The 19695-nt window shown below is 45.6% G+C and overlaps 1 protein-coding gene and 1 long non-coding RNA gene across 2 annotated transcripts; both read right to left on the bottom strand.

The window, feature by feature from the left end:
- Positions 1-715: 715 nt before the first annotated feature.
- On the bottom strand, positions 716-18469 carry LOC119845090 (C->U-editing enzyme APOBEC-1-like; the record flags this gene model as incomplete). Its single annotated transcript, XM_038376888.2, has 3 exons — positions 716-1274; positions 14607-14728; positions 18133-18469. Coding segments are annotated over 3 exons (498 nt in total), but the record flags the coding sequence as incomplete, so codon positions are not given.
- On the bottom strand, positions 6296-7540 carry LOC122460135. Its single transcript, XR_006281227.1, has 3 exons — positions 7404-7540; positions 6540-6560; positions 6296-6327 (listed from the first exon to the last, which is right to left on the bottom strand). It is a non-coding gene; the product is annotated as an uncharacterized LOC122460135 (long non-coding RNA).
- Positions 18470-19695: the final 1226 nt, after the last annotated feature.

The raw sequence follows: 19695 nt of genomic DNA on the forward strand, positions 1-19695 counted from the left end.
AGCTAGATTACTTACTAATTTAACAGGAGTTGTGAGGCTGCATTCCTGGTCTGTTCCCGGCAAAAGCATCACACAGACAGACCAACCCTTTGTTCCCCCCTCCAGATTTGAAAGTATCTTGTCCTCTTATTAGTCATTTTGGGTCAGGTGCCAGCGAGGTTACCATAGCTTCTTAACCCTTTACAGGTGAAAGGGTTTTGCCTCTGGCCAGGAGGGATTTTATAGCACTGTATACAGAAAGGTGGTTACCCTTCCCTTTATATTTATGACACAGGATTACACAGGACAGGATTACATTGGGATGGAGACAAATGACACATTAACATGTCGGTAAAATCTAAGCATGAAAAGCAGCACTTCCTTTGAAGGAACATTTTCTGTTTCATTCTGTTCTTTTTTAATGGTCAGAAATAATACAGAAAATAAAACCAAGAAATTCAATGATAGAAAAATAACTCAAGTAATAAAATAGCAGGAAAAATTCTCTCCAAAATACAACTCCATATAAAAATGATCTGCTTGTGAATTCCTGATGCAAACAGTTCATTGCTTTGACTTGATAATGGTAGTTTCTCAAGGTGCAATAAATATGATTAAGACAAGGTGGGTGAGGTAATCTTCTTTATTGAACCCAACTTCTGTTGGTTAGAGAGACCAGCTTTTGAGCTACACAGAGCTCTTCTTCAGCTCACAGAGCTCTGTGTAGCCTGAAAGCTTGTCCCTTCTACCAACATAAATTGGTCCAATAAAAGATATTACCTCACCCACCTCGTCTCAATCATATCCTGAGACCAACATGGCTGCAACAACACTGCAAACATAAATACTGTTGGATTGTGCTGCTCATCAAGGTGGAAGGCACAGAGACATGTCCAGCTGCAGGTACAAAGGGATCTGCTCCAGACCCTCCTTCCCTAGGGCATGCAGAGCTGGTGAGGAGACTCGATCCCCCAGGGTGTGTTGCGTATGGAGACTCAAGGTTGGGTTAAATATTGATTGGCTGCTTTTTCAGAACTTCTTGCTGGCTGTTTCTGAGTGGCTCCTTTTGCAGCCCTGTTGCCTGGCGATGATTGGCTGGTGCTTCAGACTAGTAGGTCAATAGATGTGGGTGTGGGGCTGGCGCGTCGGGATTCTAATGTAAAGGCTGCCAGTCATTGGCTGCTGCATGGTACTCTTGTAAAAGCATTTGGCACTAGCTGTCTTGCAGGACGAGATTGAAGGTGTGTTGCTGATACTCATGGGTGTGCATGTCTTGCTAACAATGAAGGCAGACCCTGGTGGGAAAAGAGAAAGCTGGGTGTTAAAAATGAAAGGCCAAAAGTCAATTGTTTTATCTTTGGCATCAATCAGAGGTTTAAAATGAAGTGTCTTTCACAGGAAATCATTCTTAACTCCTTTCAGCAGGAAGTGTCTCTCACAGCCTTGTGAGATTGTAAGGGAGATCAGTGGTTACCTGCAATCATTGGGCTTACTGTGCATTATAACTCAGCTGTGGAAACAGACAGGCCACTCAGAAGCAGGGGTGATTTCAAGGCAGGAAAACTCCAAGTTGTCTCCAAGGAAAGCAGGATACGGCCCCATATTTTGCACTTTTATCTGGGACATATTTTCAACAGATGTGTTCAGAATTTCCTACTTCCTTAATAACTCATATGCACCCAGGTGGACTCATACCGCACTGAGAATGACATGAGGTGACTAAGATTTTCAAACTGAGATGCTTTCAAGTCCTAAATAAGGATCTTGGAGCCTCACTTTAGGCGCCCGTGTTTGGAAATCTTGGCTCCTGTGTTAATTTTCCATTTTCTTAGGTCCCTGACCCTGCAAAACACTTAAGTACATGCTTAACATTAAGCATGTGAGTAGTCCCACTGTAGGCAAAACCTCATGGTCCCAATTTACACTCCATGGTGGAGAATAGGATTGTATGGGGAGGAGGAGAATTGAAATATGGTGATTTATTATTCACACTTGCTTATTAGCCGGACACTTGGGGCCAAGGCCTGAAGTTCTTACTTAGTCTTTAGAGTTGTCTAGGGAAGGCATAAATGTGAATGTGTGTGTGTCCCCCCAAAATCTTTTCCCAGACAACTCTTTCTCTGTATATACATACACACATAATGTATACGTGTGTGTGTGTATGTGTATAATAACTCTTTTTTAAAGCTGTCCAATGACTTTAATACTATATATAATTCTGCAGTGATTGATCTAATACATTATTTAACACCAGGCATTAGCAAGTCTCAGCTAGTCGAAAAGCAAGGTGAGACTGTTGAACCAAAATGGTATGTTAGATTAACTGGTCGGTTTAGACAACTGATACTGCAATTCTCTTCATGGAATTCACATTCACATAGAATTAGCAATCTGGGTTTTTGAGACCTGACATCCTATATTCAAGATCCATTCTGAGTCTATCATACAAACTAGATAAACATGGAGGTAGCTGGGACTGAAATGGAAGGTCCTGCATTTACCTGTTCGTTGATCAGAAAATAAACAAATCAATTACAAAGTCCCCTCAAATGTACTCTTATTCTCCTTGTTTATATATTGTTTCTATCTGTCTAGGTGCATATATGCCCTCCCTCATCCTGACTGCATCTGACAGCTGTATTAGGAAGAGATCCTGAGACATAAGCCCTTGCATCAGAGGCCGGGTATGAGGCAGGACCCTGCTCACAGAATCTGGCAAGAACAAGGCGGATATTGCAGAAATACACATTCCTAAGAAGTGCTAGGCACAGAGTGCTTATGCAAACACATCCTGATATCAAGTGGTACCAGAACATCCCAATATCAAGGATGGTACAAAAACATTCCCCAAGGATAACAGGAACACACTGACCCCTCCTAAAAGATTAGGTCAGGATGACAGAGATTTTTTGATCAAATCAACATGTACAAGGTGATGGGTAATAACTAGCCACATCAGGGGGAAGTAACTAATTATGTCAGAGGCAGTACTAACTGGTTTGTATCAGGGTATAAAGATGTATCTCAGAGGGAGTATTTTTGCCTGGCCTAGGGAGGAGCGGAAAGTCCTGCCATTCACTGAGCTGGTACATTGTTACGGGCATAGATGTATTAGTGGTCCGGTAGAGTCTGTGGGATACTAGTACCATGCTTTGTCGACAATGAACCTGGCTGGGTGCCTTCATCCCTTAACAGATCTTGTGATCATTGGGCACCTTGCTCGAGGTCTGTCGTGCCAGCTCTCTGCACAGGGCTGGGGCAGCACACAGAGGGCGCACACACGTAGACAAACATCTATCAACATCTAACCACAAGAGCTTCATAATCATTAATGGGATTTTATCCTTGGAACATCCTTGTCAGTTAGGGAAGCACTACCCCCATTTTACAGATGGGGAGCTGCATCACGCTAAGGATTAGGAAACTTGTCCAAGGTGACCCATGCAGTCTGGCTGTGTCAGGAACCAAACCGGTCAGGAACCGGTCTCCTGAGTTGCACTCTGCTCTCCTATTCACTTTACACCCTCCCTTACACTTACCGAGGGCAAATAGAATAAGAAAAACCGAGCATCAAGAGACTCACTGTGATTTGCCCAGAATGTGTGAAACAATCAATTATTAGGGCAGGTAAGTTTTGAGTCTTGTATCCTTAGGGCATGATTGTGCAACTGGATGTGCCCAGCTGAACTTAGCCAAATGCTCAGAGCCCCACTGAAGTCAATGGCCCTGTTGTGAGGGGCAATAAGGGTGCTTTTCTCCATTGTGCTAGCTTGGTGGAGTTACCTTAATATGACTGGAAATCCCCAGTAAGCTGTAGTCTAACACACTTGAAGCTGTATTTCCCAGGCTACACCAGAGCTAATTAATACAGCTTCATAAATGTTAGCCTGCAGTTGAACAGGGCTTGTCAGTCATGCTAAGCTACCATGAATGAGTTAACACAATTGCAAAACACCCCTTTCAGCCTTTCAAGAGAGGCTACCTGCAGGCATAGGGGTCTGCCCATGCTGATTGAGTTGCAGGATCTGGCCCTTAAAGCAAAAGGGAGTAAGAGCAGGATTACACAGAAGACAGGTTAAAGCAGTAGGTGCCGTTTGTCTCCACACACAAAGTTTGGTTAACTCAGTTAATGTTCCTAGTTTGCACATCCCACCAGCGCAGACCCCAAAGAGCAAAGGAATAAGCAGTTAAGTCATTTAATATCCCATCTCCACTACCGTGACATTCTAGACCTTGTGGGAGTGCGCTGTAATCCCCATATTCCTCATTTTCATATAATTGTGATCTTATATATAAAGCATGCCTTGTAAAGTATCAGGGGAAAGGTTATGATCAGCTGAAAGTCATTTCTCTATTCATATATGTGTATCATTAATGCATATGAAGTTATGACAATTGTGTAGTATGGTTGTCACTAAAACATGCTGTAAGTTGGGGGCATCAGCCAGATATTAGCTCCTCAGAGGCAACTGCAAGGAAAGTAACCAGAGACCGGACAGGGTGTCAAACAACCCATCAACAGCCATTGTCCAGCAAGGGAGCTACAATGCAATGACTCATCTGCATGAGGCCACACCAGGGGAATTGCTCAACTTTGCTTGGAGAGACTCAGTAATGCTCACCTGACTCTTAAGGGTGTGTGTGTGGGGGGGGGAGCCAAGAGGGAGGAAAGGACACAATAAAAGGGAGAGACATTTGCCAAGCTCTTTGTCTCTCTTCCACCTACATCTACTGACACCACCACACCAAGCGACTGAAGTGCTGATCAAAGGGGAGAGCCTGGCTGAAGAGCAACCAGCCAGCCTGTGGTAAGAAGCACAGAATCAAGTTTGTAAGAGCAGTGAAAGTGTTAAGATCAGCTTACAATGCATTTTGCTTTTATTTCATTTGACCAAATCTGACTTGTTATGTTTTGACTTATAATCACTTAAAATCTATCTTTATAGTTATTAAATCTGTTTGTTTATTCTACCTGAAGCAGTGTGTTTGGTTTGAAGCCGTGTCAGAGACTCCCCTTCGGAGAACAAGCCTGGTACATATCAATTTCTTTGTTAAATTGTTTGTTATATAAGTTTGCAGCATCCAGCAGGCATAACTGGACATTGCAGAATGGAGGTTACCAGGGTTGCGTCTGGGACTGGAGATATTGGCTAATGTCATTCGGTTGCAAGTAGCTGGGAGCAGCTTACATGCCAGAGGCTGTTCGTGAACAGCCCAGGAGTGGGGGTTCTCACAGCAGAGCAGGGTAAGGCTGGCTCCCAGAGTCAAGGATTGGAGGACCTAGCAGATCACCGGTCCAGATAACACCAGAGGGGAACGTCACAGTGTTGCAGTGAGCACGGTGAATGTACGGCTTGTTACTCCAAGTGAAGTTCACACTTTAAGCACTGATATTTGTGATTTTAAGTACGTCTTGAGTGCAGTGGCTAAGAACAGTCAGGAGGAGGTCACAGTTTTGTTATTTTCTGTTTGTTTATTTCAGGTGAGGGAAATAAGCACAAGAAAGCAGAAAAATGACTCTCAGTGAGGCAGCTACAAAACTAGAACTGGCCAGACTGGAAGCGGAAGAGAAGGCTAGGGACTGCAAGTTTCAGATGTGGCAGGCAAAAATGAGGCTCAAAGAAGAGGAGGCTGCACACAGAAGGGCTATGGAAGAAAAGAGAAAGAGAGGGAAGAAGGAGAAAGAAAGAGAAAGCACCAGCTGTGCCTGCTAGAGAAGCAGAACCAGAGGTCCCCGACCTTAACGACTCCCATCACTCCAAAAATCCACAAATGGGAACATTTATGTACTGCGTACAAGATGACAGATGATATTGCTGAATATCTGACTACCTTCTAAAGGCTGTGTGTAATACATGAAATCCCTGATGATAAGAGAGTTCCTACCCTGATTGCAAAATTAACTGGTAGAGCTCGAAATGTAGTCATACATATGCTGAAATGGCTCCTCACCCAACTCCCATATTCCATATAAACAGACTGAAATACTCCATATTTTTGGGGAAAGTGAGTAGTTAAGCATGTTGATGTTTGTATATACAAACACCCATTTCATCACTGTACTGGAAAATATAGCTGAACTTAATTTTCTATGGAATTTGAAGAAAGTTTAACAGTCCCAGTTGTTTTCTGTGTTAATCAGTGTGAATCTGAAAAATGACATGCCTTCTAAGAGAAAAGAATCAATCCACACTTATTGAAAAAAAAATCCTTCCAACTGGTGTTCAGAAGAGTGCTACAAGACACATACATAACCTTGTGAGCAGAGGATGGAGAGGATACCCTACGACATTATGACCAGCAAAAAAAAAAAGAGGCAGAGGTTCACAGATTTGCAAACCTAAAAACCTGTTTCAGAGTAGCAGCCGTGTTAGTCTGTATTCGCAAAAAGAAAAGGAGTACTTGTGGCACCTTAGAGACTAACAAATTTATTAGAGCATAAGCTTTCGTGAGCTACAGCTCATCCGATGAAGTGAGCTGTAGCTCACGAAAGCTTATGCTCTAATAAATTTGTTAGTCTCTAAGGTGCCACAAGTACTCCTTTTCTTTTTGCTAAAAACCTGTGTTATGCTTTAAATCACCTGTCATAAATATAAAGGGAAGGGTAACCACCTTTCTGTATACAGTGCTATAAAATCCCTCCTGGCCAGAGGCAACATCCTGTTACCCGTAAAGGGTTAAGAAACTCAGCTAACCTGGCTGACACCTGACCCAAAGGACCAATAAGGGGACAAGATACTTTCAAATCTGGGGGGGGGGAGGCTTTTGTTTGTGCTCTTTGTTTACGTGTTTGTTCTCTCTTGGGACTGAGAGAGGCCAGACAGAAATCCATCTTCTCCAACCCATCCTAATCCAAGTCTCCAATATTGCAACCAGTATAGGTAAGCCAAGCAAGGGGGATTAGTTTATCTTTTGTTTTATGTGAATTTTCCCTGTGTTAAGAGGGAGGTTTATTCCTGTTTTCTGAAACTTTAAGGTTTTGCCCAGAGGGGGATCCTCTGTGTTTTGAATCTGATTACCCTGTAAAGTATTTTCCATCCTGATTTTACAGAGGTGATTCTTTTACCTTTTCTTTAATTAAAATTCTTCTTTTAAGAACCTAATTGATTTTTCATTGTTCTTAAGATCCAAGGGTTTGGGGGTCTGTGTTCACCTATACAAATTGGTGAGGATTCTTATCAAGCCTTCCACAGGAAAGAGGGTGTAAGGGGAATATTGGGGGAAGATGTCTCCAAGTGGTCTCTTTCCCTGTTCTTTGTTTAAAACGCTTGGTGGTGGCAGCATACGGTTTAAGGACAAGGCAAAGTTTGTACCTTGGGGAAGTTTTTAACCTCAGCTGGTAAGAATAAGCTTATGGGGTCTTTCATGCGGGCCCCCACATCTGTACCCTAGAGTTCAGAGTGGGGAAGGAACCCTGACACTACCTCAGCACATACCAGGTTTATGAACATTAAAAAGTTAACTGCAAAGCAACACTGAAGCCCATTAACCTGAATGTGTGCCAGCCAGTATGTCCTCACTGAATAAAGGTGCAGTCACACCTGAACAGCTAAAAATTAACCTTGCCCTTTTAAGCTAAACGGAATCACGTCACTAGCTCCATCTCAGTTGTTACATAACAGATAACAAAACGCCAGTGTGGCATGGTGCTGGCACATAGGGTCTCATGTACATAGTGTGATTTTTCAGAATCTCTTTTTGGAATAGTCATGTAGGTGAAAGAACTGGTACTTATGATTATGCTATTTCTATACATGTATATTTATCTTGGTGTCTGAAGTTATGCATATTAGCTATGTTTACCACATATTTGCTCCTGTGGTAACACCCACATGATATTTAGCCAGCACATAAAGGGACAAGTCAAGTTGAATGGCCCATTAAGGAACACTTAGTTCACAATGGACCCTGGAAAACACCTGTATACACTTAATGGACTTTTTGTGAATGTTCTAATTAGAATACGGGTGGGGGTGATGGACATGTAACATGCCCATGTGACTCCAAACACCATCTTTCACAGTAAGAACAGATTTCCCTTTACTTGGCACTTGGCAGAAGCTAAAAGGCCCTGGCCTGGAAACATCTCCATTTTGCCACTGTCCTGCTCTGGCCTCTTTCCTGCTCCAGCCTCTGGACTATGAACATATACTAATGGGAGCATTCTAACCAAGGGACTGAGGACTTTAAGGTAATCTGGAGCCTTCATATTTCCTTGATCCTTTGCAGATGGACTTATGAGTTGGATATGGTACAGAGACTGTTCTAGCCTCATTGATTGCTGATTTCTCCCTTGCAATGGACAAAAATCAGATGTCTGCTGACTTCCTCACATGAGTCAGCAGCCTTTGATACATGTGGTATAAGCAACATAGCCCTTGCTTGAGTGGTTTTGTTCTTCCCTCTCCAAATGCCAAAGCCTGTTCCCATTGAACTCAATAGCAAAACTCCTTTTGATCTCAATGGGAACAGGATTTGGCCACAAGAGATCAGAGAATGTGATTTTGATCAATTGCTTATTTGTCCAGAGACAGTTCTCATGCATGTTCTGCCAGGCTGATTTTGATTGCCCCTCCTGTATGTCATGCTGAGGAAAATAATAAAGCAATCTGTGCTGCACTTCTATCAAGATGCACATGGCATACACAGTTCTATGCCTCTTTTCCATCAAACCCAGATGGTGCAACATCTTTGCTTTCCTAGTGCCTGGTGGAGAGCAATACTTAGATATAGGCAAGCTGGCAAACGCTTAGTTTGGACATAAGGGAGGCACTGATAGTATGTTAAGGGAAAGTGGGGTGATTGTCCTTCCTATCTTTCTTTCATTGAAGAAGTTTTCAATTTGGGGTGCTGCTGCATCCTCAATGACACCTGGAAGTACAGGTGGCACCAGGAGTCCAAAGCATCATTTTACAACTGCATCTGTTTAATAGATGTGGTTGTAAAATTTTAGACAGGTAAGCGGCGTGTTGGAAGGGATGGGGAGAGCATGGGGGCCCTGGGCTGAGGGCGGGGCAGGGAGGAGTCACATGGAGGGTCATGTTGGGAGGTCACGTGCCCTTCCTTGTGTCCCTCCCATGAATGCAGTACCGGCAAGAAATTATTTTTACTTGCACCACTGCTTAGGAGGGGGCCCAGAGGAGGAAACTGGTGAAGGAATAGTGGGTATACAGGAATGTCTCCTCACTAGTCACTTGGGGCAGGATGCCCAGGACACTAGGAGGGTGGCTGGGTCAGCATCTGTGCACCCAGGCACTCAGCCTGTGACCCAGATTTTGAGAAGGAACTGTGTAACTGACCTCCTGCAGGGGAGCCATCACACAGCTGACATCTCAGGGAGAGAGAAGGGGGTGGTGGAGGGTATCACAATCCAGGTCCCGGTTTTTCAGGATGCTACTTCTGAAAAGTTTTTGGAAAGTAACTGTTTCTCTTTACATCAAGATGCAGCTCCAACGCCTGGGACAGCAGGAAATTGCCAGGTGGTAGTTTGCGAGAATACAAATGCCCCAGCTGATAGAGAGGTGGGTGTTTTCTCCCAGGCTGCTGAGACACAGAGAGCAGGTATGGGAAAGCTGCTGGGAAAAGGTGCATCTGATTAAAGGGTAAACACAGGTAGCCCAGAGAGCACAGATCACAGCTCTCTAGGGAGCAGGGAAGGACTCAGTGCTGGGAGTGGGAAACACCGGGTAATTCCAAAAGGGGAGCTGGATTTTCTACAAATGTACAGTCCTGGGGTTGGGAAACCGCTCCCCAAAAGGGCCAGCCAATGTGCAGGATCCCCCTGGACCCTTTTATTGACAGAAACATGATTAAATTAAGAGCCCACACAAAAGGCAACACTGGAGGGAAAGAAAAGCCAGTGACTGATTACATGGGATAGAGTCAAAGGACACCATGGGTAATGAACAAACTAACTTCAAACTACACTATCTGAACAGAGGGCATGGTATCATAAAGATACTTGTAAATGCACATCTGTGATACAAATTTTGGTATTAATGTGAAGTTTTGGGGATAAGAATTTTGACATGGATTTTAAACCTTATGATAATGCTATGTTTTAATTAAAACCTGTAAACAGGTTTAAAGCTTATCACAGCAGAGAAACCATAAAAACTTGCTTTGCTGTGTGTGGATGGGGAAACTGAGGCACGCTGCCTCATGACCTTAATGGCTGGATGCCAAGAGAACTATAACGGAAATTGCCTTCGAGCTAATCGAGGGACGTGATCGTTCCCCTCTATTCGACACTGGTGAGGCCTCATCTGGAGTACTGTGTCCAGTTTTGGGCCCCACACTACAGGAAGGATGTGGATAAATTGGAAAGAGTACAACGAAGGGCAACGAAAATGATTAGGGGTCTAGAGCACATGACTTATGAGGAGAGGCTGAGGGAGCTGGGATTGTTTAGTCTGCAGAAGAGAAGAATGAGGGGGGATTTGATAGATGCTTTCAACTACCTGAAAGGGGGTTTCAAAGAGGATGGCTCTAGACTGTTCTCAATGGTAGCAGATGACAGAACGAGGAGTAATGGTCTCAAGTTGCAATGGGGGAGGTTTAGATTGGATATTAGGAAAAACTTTTTCACTAAGAGGGTGGTGAAACACTGGAATGCGTTACCTAGGGAGGTGGTAGAATCTCCTTCCTTAGAGGTTTTTAAGGTCAGGCTTGACAAAGCCCTGGCTGGGATGATTTAACTGGGACTTGGTCCTGCTTTGAGCAGGGGGTTGGACTAGATGACCTTCTGGGGTCCCTTCCAACCCTGATATTCTATGATTCTATGATTCTATGATTCTAATCAGTGACTAACCCTCTTGCAGTAAACTAAGGGGGGAGGTGTGATATTCTATGTCTTGGGGGAGTGTGCTGTAACCCCCATATTCCTCATTTTCATATAATCATGATCTTATGTATAAAGCATGCCATGTAAGGTATCAGGGGAAAGGTTATGATCGGCTGAAAGTCATTTCTCTATTCACATATGTGTATCGTTAATGCATATGAAGTTATGACAATTGTGTAGTATGGTTGTCACTAAAACATGCTGTAAGTTGGGGGCATCAGCCAGATATTAGCTCCTCAGAGGCAACTGCAAGGAAAGTAACCAGCGACCACACGGGATGTCAAACAACCCATCAACTGCCATTGTCCAGCAAGGGAGCTACAATGCAATGACTCACCTGCATGAGGCCACACCAGGGGAATTGCTCAACTTTGCTTGGAGAGACTCAGTAATGCTCACCTGACTCTGAAGGGTGGGGGGCAAAGGTTCTTCCTCTCTCTTCCACCTACATCTATAGACACCACACCAAGCGACTGAAGTGCTGATCAAAGGAGAGAGCCTGGCTGAAGAGCAACCAGCCAGCCTGTGGTGAGAAGCATCTAAGTTTGTAAGGGCAGTGAAAGTGTTAAGATCAGCTTACAATGCATTTTACTTTTATTTCATTTGACCAAATCTGACTTGTTATGTTTTGACTTATAATCACTTAAAATCTATCTTTATAGTTATTAAATCTGTTTGTTCATTCTACCTGAAGCAGTGTGTTTGGTTTGAAGCTGTGTCAGAGACTCCCCTTCGGAGAGCAAGCCTGGTGCATATCAATTTCTTTGTTAAATTGACGAATTTATATAAGTTTGCAGCATCCAGCAGGCATAACTTGACACTGCAAGACGGAGGTTCCCAGGGTTGTGTGGGACCAGAGATATTGGCTAGTGTCATTTGGTTGCAAGTAGCTGGGAGCAGCTTACATGTTACAGTGATGAGCACAGCATAAGTACCGATATGGAATAAAGCAGAATTCAGCCAGCCAAAAGTATACTGAACACAAAATCATAGAAAGAAGAGGAAACATTGGAACAGACTCCTGATGGGAGTAAATTGCCATTTATAGCACTTCTTGTGCAAAAGGAAATTAAAAAGCTACTCTGCTTACATTTTACCCATAGTGTTCTTTTGAAACTCCATTAGAAAATCTTATGGAGTAGCGTACGATTGGCAAAAAATGCACAATTCAGTGATTAGAAAGGCATCTCTTTATCTAGACAAAATAAATATTCTCTGTGGGTATCACCCTCTACAACATATCAGTGGGATAGCAGAGCAGTGAAATATATAGATATACATGATATACGTAATGAATCCATTGAAATGTACATTTAAACTACCTGATCTTACCAGGTCTTGTGCATTTTATGAAATGTAGTCAATAAAGTGGGAAAATCCATGAACTTTCTGTAGACCCTACATTTTCGGTATTGTTGTGAACATTTCAGAAACACAAATCAAAAGTTTTGGTCGTCATCATTGTCATCATCACTCTGTAAAACATATGCAGCTGAATCCTGTGACCTTTGTTCATATGAATAGCCCGAATGGAGTTTGTCCTTGATCATTCATAACAAAACTGAGCCAGATCTTGAGGCTTTCACTCAGTCCTTAGTCAGGCAAAATTACCATTGACTTGATAAATACCTTATGATTTGCCCAGTGTTTCTACCTAACAAATATTTACGTTACCAACAGAAGCAATAGATTTACAATGTGTGAAATCCTAGCTCGCATCAAAGTCAATGGGAAAACTTGGCCATTGACTTCCATCGGACCAGGATTTCACTCAATATTTATTAAGTTATCCACAGTGGCACCCTGAGTTTTGGGGGGTTAAGCAGTGACTGTTACAAATATTCTTGACAAAGATATAATAAGTAGGAAAAAATGAATAGGTAACAAATCAGCTACTGGGTTTCACCATTCTACAGGATAGGCTTGTCAGGTAATGATTTCAAATGTGTGCAGAGGACAGCCATTTCTTAGTGCCGCATTCATAAGTGGCCATACAGACTGTAATAAATCATTGGAAGATAAGGCTGGGGGGCTTATCCTTTGACCCATTTGAGACTGCCCATAAATATATTCAGCTTGAATTATACGAACATGCTACAACAATGATGCTATCCTAGATGCTGTGCCTTCTTCCAGGCTGCCCCCCATGCCAGGAATGCCCTTCCTGAGCTGCTCCACAATGCCACTGTCTCCTCTGCATTAAGTGTGCTCCTGAACACCCAACTCTACCTTGATACCTTGTTATACTTTGATGCGCCCCGGAACAGCAGTCCCAAAACACAAGGAAACTGAAGCAGGCCACGCAGATAGGTGGTCAATCAAAGCATGTAATAACCATGGAACGATTAAGTCAGGAACAGTCCAAACAAAACATAACAGTCCAAATGGCAGGTATGTAGCAGCAGGCCCTGATTAACTACGCACATCCAACACTGTGCACACATACACAAAAACACAGAGGAACTGGAACACTGAGCTCAGGGAGCAGGAACCAAAAGCATCTCTCTCACACACACGCACATGCACATACGTTGCTGAAAATTGGTTTTGTTCCACTGAAGCCAGTAGAGTTATTCAGGTGTAAATCAGAATTATATTACTTATATTACTTAACAGAAACCCTAAAACGTTATCCCCAGTTGCATTCTCAACTATTGTTTTACCTAGACATGGTCAGTCACCACCCTGACCTCTTTTACACTGTACTTCTTTCTCCTACCTTTCACCGGTGTGCTTGTCTAGTCTCTTTTGCTTGTCTGTGGGACAAGAACCCTGCCTTCTTACATTTTGTGCAGTGCCTAGCACGCTGGGGGTGCGACTAGGAGCAAATAAGTGAACAGAATAATAATAGAATGAATGGTCTAGAGGGAGACTTTAACCTAGGGGATGGGGTGAAGTTTGCTGTGACTATGGCATGATCAGGGGATGCTAAGTGACAGTATCTCCTTTAACTCTGCACTTTCTCGGTTCTTTGGTTGTGTACAGACCATGTGCCACATCCACAGCGGATGTAGATTATCACAGTCTGTACTCCCCTGCTCAGATTGTGTCTCCAGCTATATGGCATAGGGGGAGAGCTCACTCCTGATACTCCCTCCTGCCAGCAAGTGGGTGGAGAGAGACCAGGGGGCAAGGAGACAGAGGCAGGGTGATTGGATAGAGTGGCAGGCTGGGCACATGGGGCACTAAGCTCTTCCATGAGAACTGATGAAATAACTTACCCCCTCCCTAGAGTGAGGTGGGACTGCAATTAATTCTCTGGGCTGCCCCTGCACTGCTCAGAGCAGAGTGGGACATTCCAGTTCTACTGGACTGCCCTGCCTCTCCTGTTTCGGAACTGACCTTGTACAATGGAGCCTGACTGGAGCCCAATCCTGACTGGAGCCCTGCCTGGTACTGCTGCTAATATCAGGCTATGTGCACACTACAGCTTACGTCAGTATAAGTTATGTCACCCAGGAGTATGAATAGCTCACCCCCCGCGACATTATATTGACCTAAGTGCCGCTGTGGACAGCGTTAAGTCTGCGGGAGAGTTTCTGCTGCTAACATAGCTACTGCCGCTCACAGGGACTGGAGTAATTAAATTGACAGGAGAGGTCTCTCCCATCAGCTTAAACTGTATGCACTAGCAGTGCCACAGAGGCGCAGCTGCATTGCTGTAAGCTCTGTAGTGTAGCCATAGGCTAAGTGGAGATGGCACAGCTGGGTCACTCGAAACCTAACTCTCATATGATTTAGGATTGTTCTTGGATCCAACATTTTCTCCAAAATGTCTACTCACCCAAAGGACACGCTGGAGTTCTAGACAATCGAAAATGATCCACAGAGAGCACAACAAGGGGCAATAGTCATCTTCTTCTTCATCTCGATGGGCAACAAATGTTCTCCAGCAGTATCTGTAATCTGATGAAATAAATATCCCGTCATGCCTGTTGAGGGACACGTCCAGGGGATCAATGAGCCCCTCCTTGCTCAGTCAGAGGTCAGTAAAGATCGAGGCAGAGTCTGAGTTTTACACTGAACTCAGTGTTGGCCAAAGGGTCCAAGTTGTCCATTAGTAATCAGTCACATTGTTCATGTAAGCTATGATATTTTCTAAGCTCACATGTCTCCTGGAAGGCGCAACCACCATACAAGAAGAGTGGAATTGATGCATCAGGGTTCTGCACTCTGTCTGAAGGAAAGGCTAGTTTCAGCAAAGAACTGGGCAAGCCCCTCATTCATCATCAGCCTGAGAGAATAGCAGTTACATCCTGGGAAAGGCCCAGTTTGGGTTGTTCCACTTACTCCTCCGTCATTCTGCCACTTACAAGATGGGGAGGGAATGGGGAGAGGACGGATATGCTTGGGGTTTTTTGCTGGAGCCAAAGAGGATGTATGTAAGGGGACTATTGTCCCCTTATTAACACTCAGTGGGTGTGTTTTGGTTGGCTAGTTCCCAGTACTAAAAGGGGAAGGTCTGATGATAAATCAGGACCCTGAGACTGACAGTCCCCAGGAACAATGGGGAGAGGCCAATGCTCCAGGTCAACCTGAATGACAGGATGGGCAGGCTTATCAGGGAGTCAGGAGGCCAGCGGGGTCCCGTCCTCCATGCGAGCTAAGGAGAAAGCAGGGGCCCAAGCTGAGCTGGGGAGCAGAGCTGTGCCAGCCAGAGGGGCAAGAAAAGCAGCCCAGGAAGCAGGTCAGTGCTGGGAGCAGAGTCACAGAAGCAGCCTGCAGAGCAGACCTGTCCTGGGAGCAGAGCTGTAGCAACCAGAGCCAGAGGGGCCAAAGAAGCAGCCCAGGGAGCTGGAGGCAGAGCAGCAGCAGCAGTGTGAGGCAGAGAGGAGCTGGAGCTGAGGCAGAGTGGTGGAGCTGGAGCTGGACCAATCTGGAGAGCGAGGGGGATCCTGGGCAGCAGGCCCAGTGCAGGGAAACATCCCCAGCCAAGACGTGTTGCAGGCCAGAGTTGGAGGGGGATCGTAACCTCAACGGGGCGGGGGCGACACTGGGAAAATGGGTCCTGCCACCTAAAGCCTGAGAGCGTGTGGCCACCTCCAGAGCAAGTGGCCAACCTGCAGCATCCCTACAGCACAACCAGGACCTGAGAAGTGGCCTGGGACTTGTGAGGAACAGACTGAACTTCCCTTACAGTCCAGAGACGCTGGTTGTGATGTCCCCGTGCCACAGAGTGGGTGATGTATTTTCCTTTAACCTTTCCTGTTTTTCCCTTATTTTTTTTTGAATTGATTGCTGTTTAATAAATTGTATTTGCTTTGAACTGTATGTAATGATCAGTGAGTCAGGGAAACATCCAGTGCAGAGAGAGCACCCCAGAGTGGGGACACCTTAGCCCCTGTCCTAGGTGACGACAGCAGGGTGGGGGGTCAAGCCCCCCAGGAATCCAGCCTTGTCGGGGTTATGAGGACTCTGCCACACAGGAGAGTGGAAGGGGAGCCCTTGAGGTCAGGCAGGCCTCTGGGTAAAGGAAGTGGGAGCGAGGACTCAGATCCTTTCATGAGCCCCTTTCACCAGGGTAGTGTATAAGCCAGGAAAGTTCCCCACAATAGCGGGACCATTTCCCCACTTACATGTAGATGGGAGGGGCCCGGCTTTAGAGAGAGGTTGCTCCTCTGTGCACATGCTGCCCCACTGCCCTGCAGAGTGGACAGAAGGAGCTGGGATGATAGGCAGCTGTGCTGCTCTTGTAGCTCGGTTAGCAGGAGGAAAGGAAAGCAGGCAGAGGGGAGCTTTGCTGGTGCACCTCCCAATGCCTCCCCACTCCCTGCTATCAGCTTGCCAAGGAGCCCTTCTGCTGCAGGGAGGGGGTTGCTTGTGGGTCTAACATGGTCACTCCCCAGGCCTTCACTGCACACCTCACCCTCCCTCAGGAATGTGGTAGGCCAGGTATCCACCACACTGGTGTTGGCCAGTTTACTTGCTTGCCCCCTGCAGTTATGCAGCTTGACGCAGCAGGGGATACAGTAGAAAGTTGCAGAGGCTGTCAGCCTGGCACTGTGCCATGCTGCTACATCTGGCATCTTGGGCAAGGGGGGAGAGATTCTCTGTGCTCCTGCCAAACTTAGGCCTCTTCACTCAGATTGCCAACAAGGGCGTGACACTGGGTGCTTGTCCTGTCCACACCCAACCACCAGCTCAGGTCACACAACCCACCCACAGAGAGTGGCTATTGCTGGTAACACTAGGAACTCAGCAGTGTCTGTGATGAGTTAGTTTTCAGTTCTATTAACAAGTGGCTGCTGCTGACTTGCTGGTTTTTCAACCCATTTCATAGAACTGTTCTGATTGGCTCCTTGCTGACCTGAACTTTTGGTCACTACAGCCCAGGAATTGAACTGGAACTGCTGCCCTATAGATTAAAGGCTCCATGTTCCATTCCCTGATTCCCTCCACTCAGCCAGGCTCCCTGGCCTGGAATTAGTTTGGAAATCGTGCCCTATAAGTTACAGGCTGCATATGCCGTTCTCTGACACCCCTGAGCCATGTAGTCCTCAGCTATAGCAAAGGCCTTGTCTATAGGGTTGCCAACTTTCTAATCGCACAAAACTGAACACCCCTGCCCCACCCCTTCTCCGAGGCCCCAACCCCACTTGCTCCATCCCCACTCCCTCTGTCGCTTGCTCTCCCCCACCCCCACCCTTTCACTGGGCTGGGGTAGGAGGTTGGGATAGAGGAGGGGGTTCAGGATGTGGGGTATGCTGCCCTTGTGCCCGCAGGCACTGCCTGCGCAGCTCCCATTGATCACGGTTCCCAGCCAATAGAAGCTGTGGAGCCGCTACTCGGGCGGGGGCAGCACAAGGAGCCTCCCTGGCCGCCCATGCACGTAGGAGCGACAGGGACCTGGCATCCGTTTCTGGGAACTATGCGGAACCAGGGCAGGTAAGGAGCCTGCCTTAGCCCCAGGCCCCTGCTGTGCAGCCAACTGGACTTTTAATGGCCCAATTGGCACTGCTGCCAGGTCCCTTTTTGACCAGGTGTTCTGGTTAAAAACTGGACACCTGGCAACCCTACTTGTCTAGACTGGGATAAAAGTCATGACGATGGAATGTCTCTGCTAATATGTGCTCAGTAACATGTTCTAAAATCTAGTGTAGCCACAGCAATGTACACTTTAACACATGGAAAACTAGTCAAGTTAATGCCTTGGCTCCCTCCTAGACCTCATCTGGACCAGATTAGCACATGTTAAAGGCTTGTCTTTTCTGCATTAGGCTTTTCAAATGTGTTAGCACCCATCAGCTAACCTATTCTAGCATCACACCTTTGATTCTAGCCTAGGCAGGGCCAAAGAGTGGTTAGGATACCTAGCAGGTTCATGATGTATAGGGCTACTCCATTCTCCATCAGGTCCCTGAGGCCTTGTCGGATGTGTTCATCCATATGCCTAAAGAGCCACGCTGCTTTTATTTTCAGAGTCACACTGGGGTATGCCCTCAGGAATTCCACTATACGCTGGCAACATTTCCCACAGGGGCTCCAGGACAGGAACCAGGTGATGGAGCAGCGCACTGATGGCCTGAAGTTTATCTTTTTGAAGTCATGTTCCAGGCAGGCGATTTCGGGCGTGCTGGGTTGGGGTGTTTCGACACCAGTGCCTCCAGAACTTGGTACTTCTGCCCCACCTGATTTCGTAGAGCAGGTATGTCACTCTTGGACATATACCTGGGATGTAATTCAGCTTAAAATCATTTGGTTGTGTCTTCCACCCGAAACACAAATGTCATGATGTGCACAGACTCCTTTTACTTCCCCCTTTTCATCCTGTGTATCATATGCAAAGCCCTTACAATTCACAAGTGCTTTTCATCCCAGAGGAACCCAAAACACTCTCCAGGCTGCATATACAGGTATCACTCTCTGGAAAGAAATAATAGGTACAAAATCCAGTTGAAACTGTGGAAGGAATTTTAGCAGAGTTGGAATCTAATGAGCTCAATCTGGAATTAAACAAAGACACCTGAGGGATCCTTGTCATGTACTTCTGTACCAGCTATGGACTGGCTGCAGAGCTCGCTTATACACACCAGGTGTGATCATCCATAGGATCCTTTAATGCTCTGCCAGGGAGGTTCATTTAAATAAGGCATTTTCACACACAGTGCCACCTAGTGACTGAATAGTATAATACGGTTTAGCCTTCCATTACGATCCTTCTGTAGTGCCTCCTACTGAGTCACCCACACCGCTCCTGCAGCATAGCACCCTAGGATCAACCTGGGGCTTTGGAGTCAGTGCTGGTTCAGAGCGGAGAGCACCCACTGTGGTACTGGGAACTGTACCTTTAATTGTGTTTAACTTTCCGGACAGGAATTCAGGGGTGACGTGGGAGTGGCAGAAGTGAATGCTCTGTTACGTAGTCACAGCTGAGGAGCTGTGTCACTGAATAAAGAGGATCTCTTTCAAGCACCTTGGGCCTCGAGTGATTAGTGAACACCACATGGTATCAGGAGTAAATAGAAATTACAGAAAAGAACCTGGTGGAAGAATGGAACAGCTGAAAGCTCCACCAGAGCTGAAAGTCTCTGGAAAGGCAGAAGACAACTGGAAGAGATTTGAACAGTGCCTCATGCTGTATCTGCAAGCAGCGAGAACCATGAAAAGGAATCCCCTCAGAAGGCAGCCTTATTTCTGATGATAGCAAGTTCTGAAGCACTTGATGTGTTCAACCATGTTCACTTATCCCAGGCAGAGAGGACCAGCTATGAAGGTGCAGTACAGAAAGTTGAGGAGTTCTGCATGCCATGTAAAAATGAGACATAAGGGTGAGATGTACAAAGGGTACAAAGAGAAAGTAAATCTATAGAAGGGAGTTTGTGATTGATCTAAGTCTGAAGAACCAGCCTTGCAGTTTTGGGGGGGCTAACTGA

Source organism: Dermochelys coriacea, chromosome 1, assembly GCF_009764565.3.
Source record: "Dermochelys coriacea isolate rDerCor1 chromosome 1, rDerCor1.pri.v4, whole genome shotgun sequence".
Taxonomy (NCBI): domain Eukaryota; kingdom Metazoa; phylum Chordata; order Testudines; family Dermochelyidae; genus Dermochelys; species Dermochelys coriacea.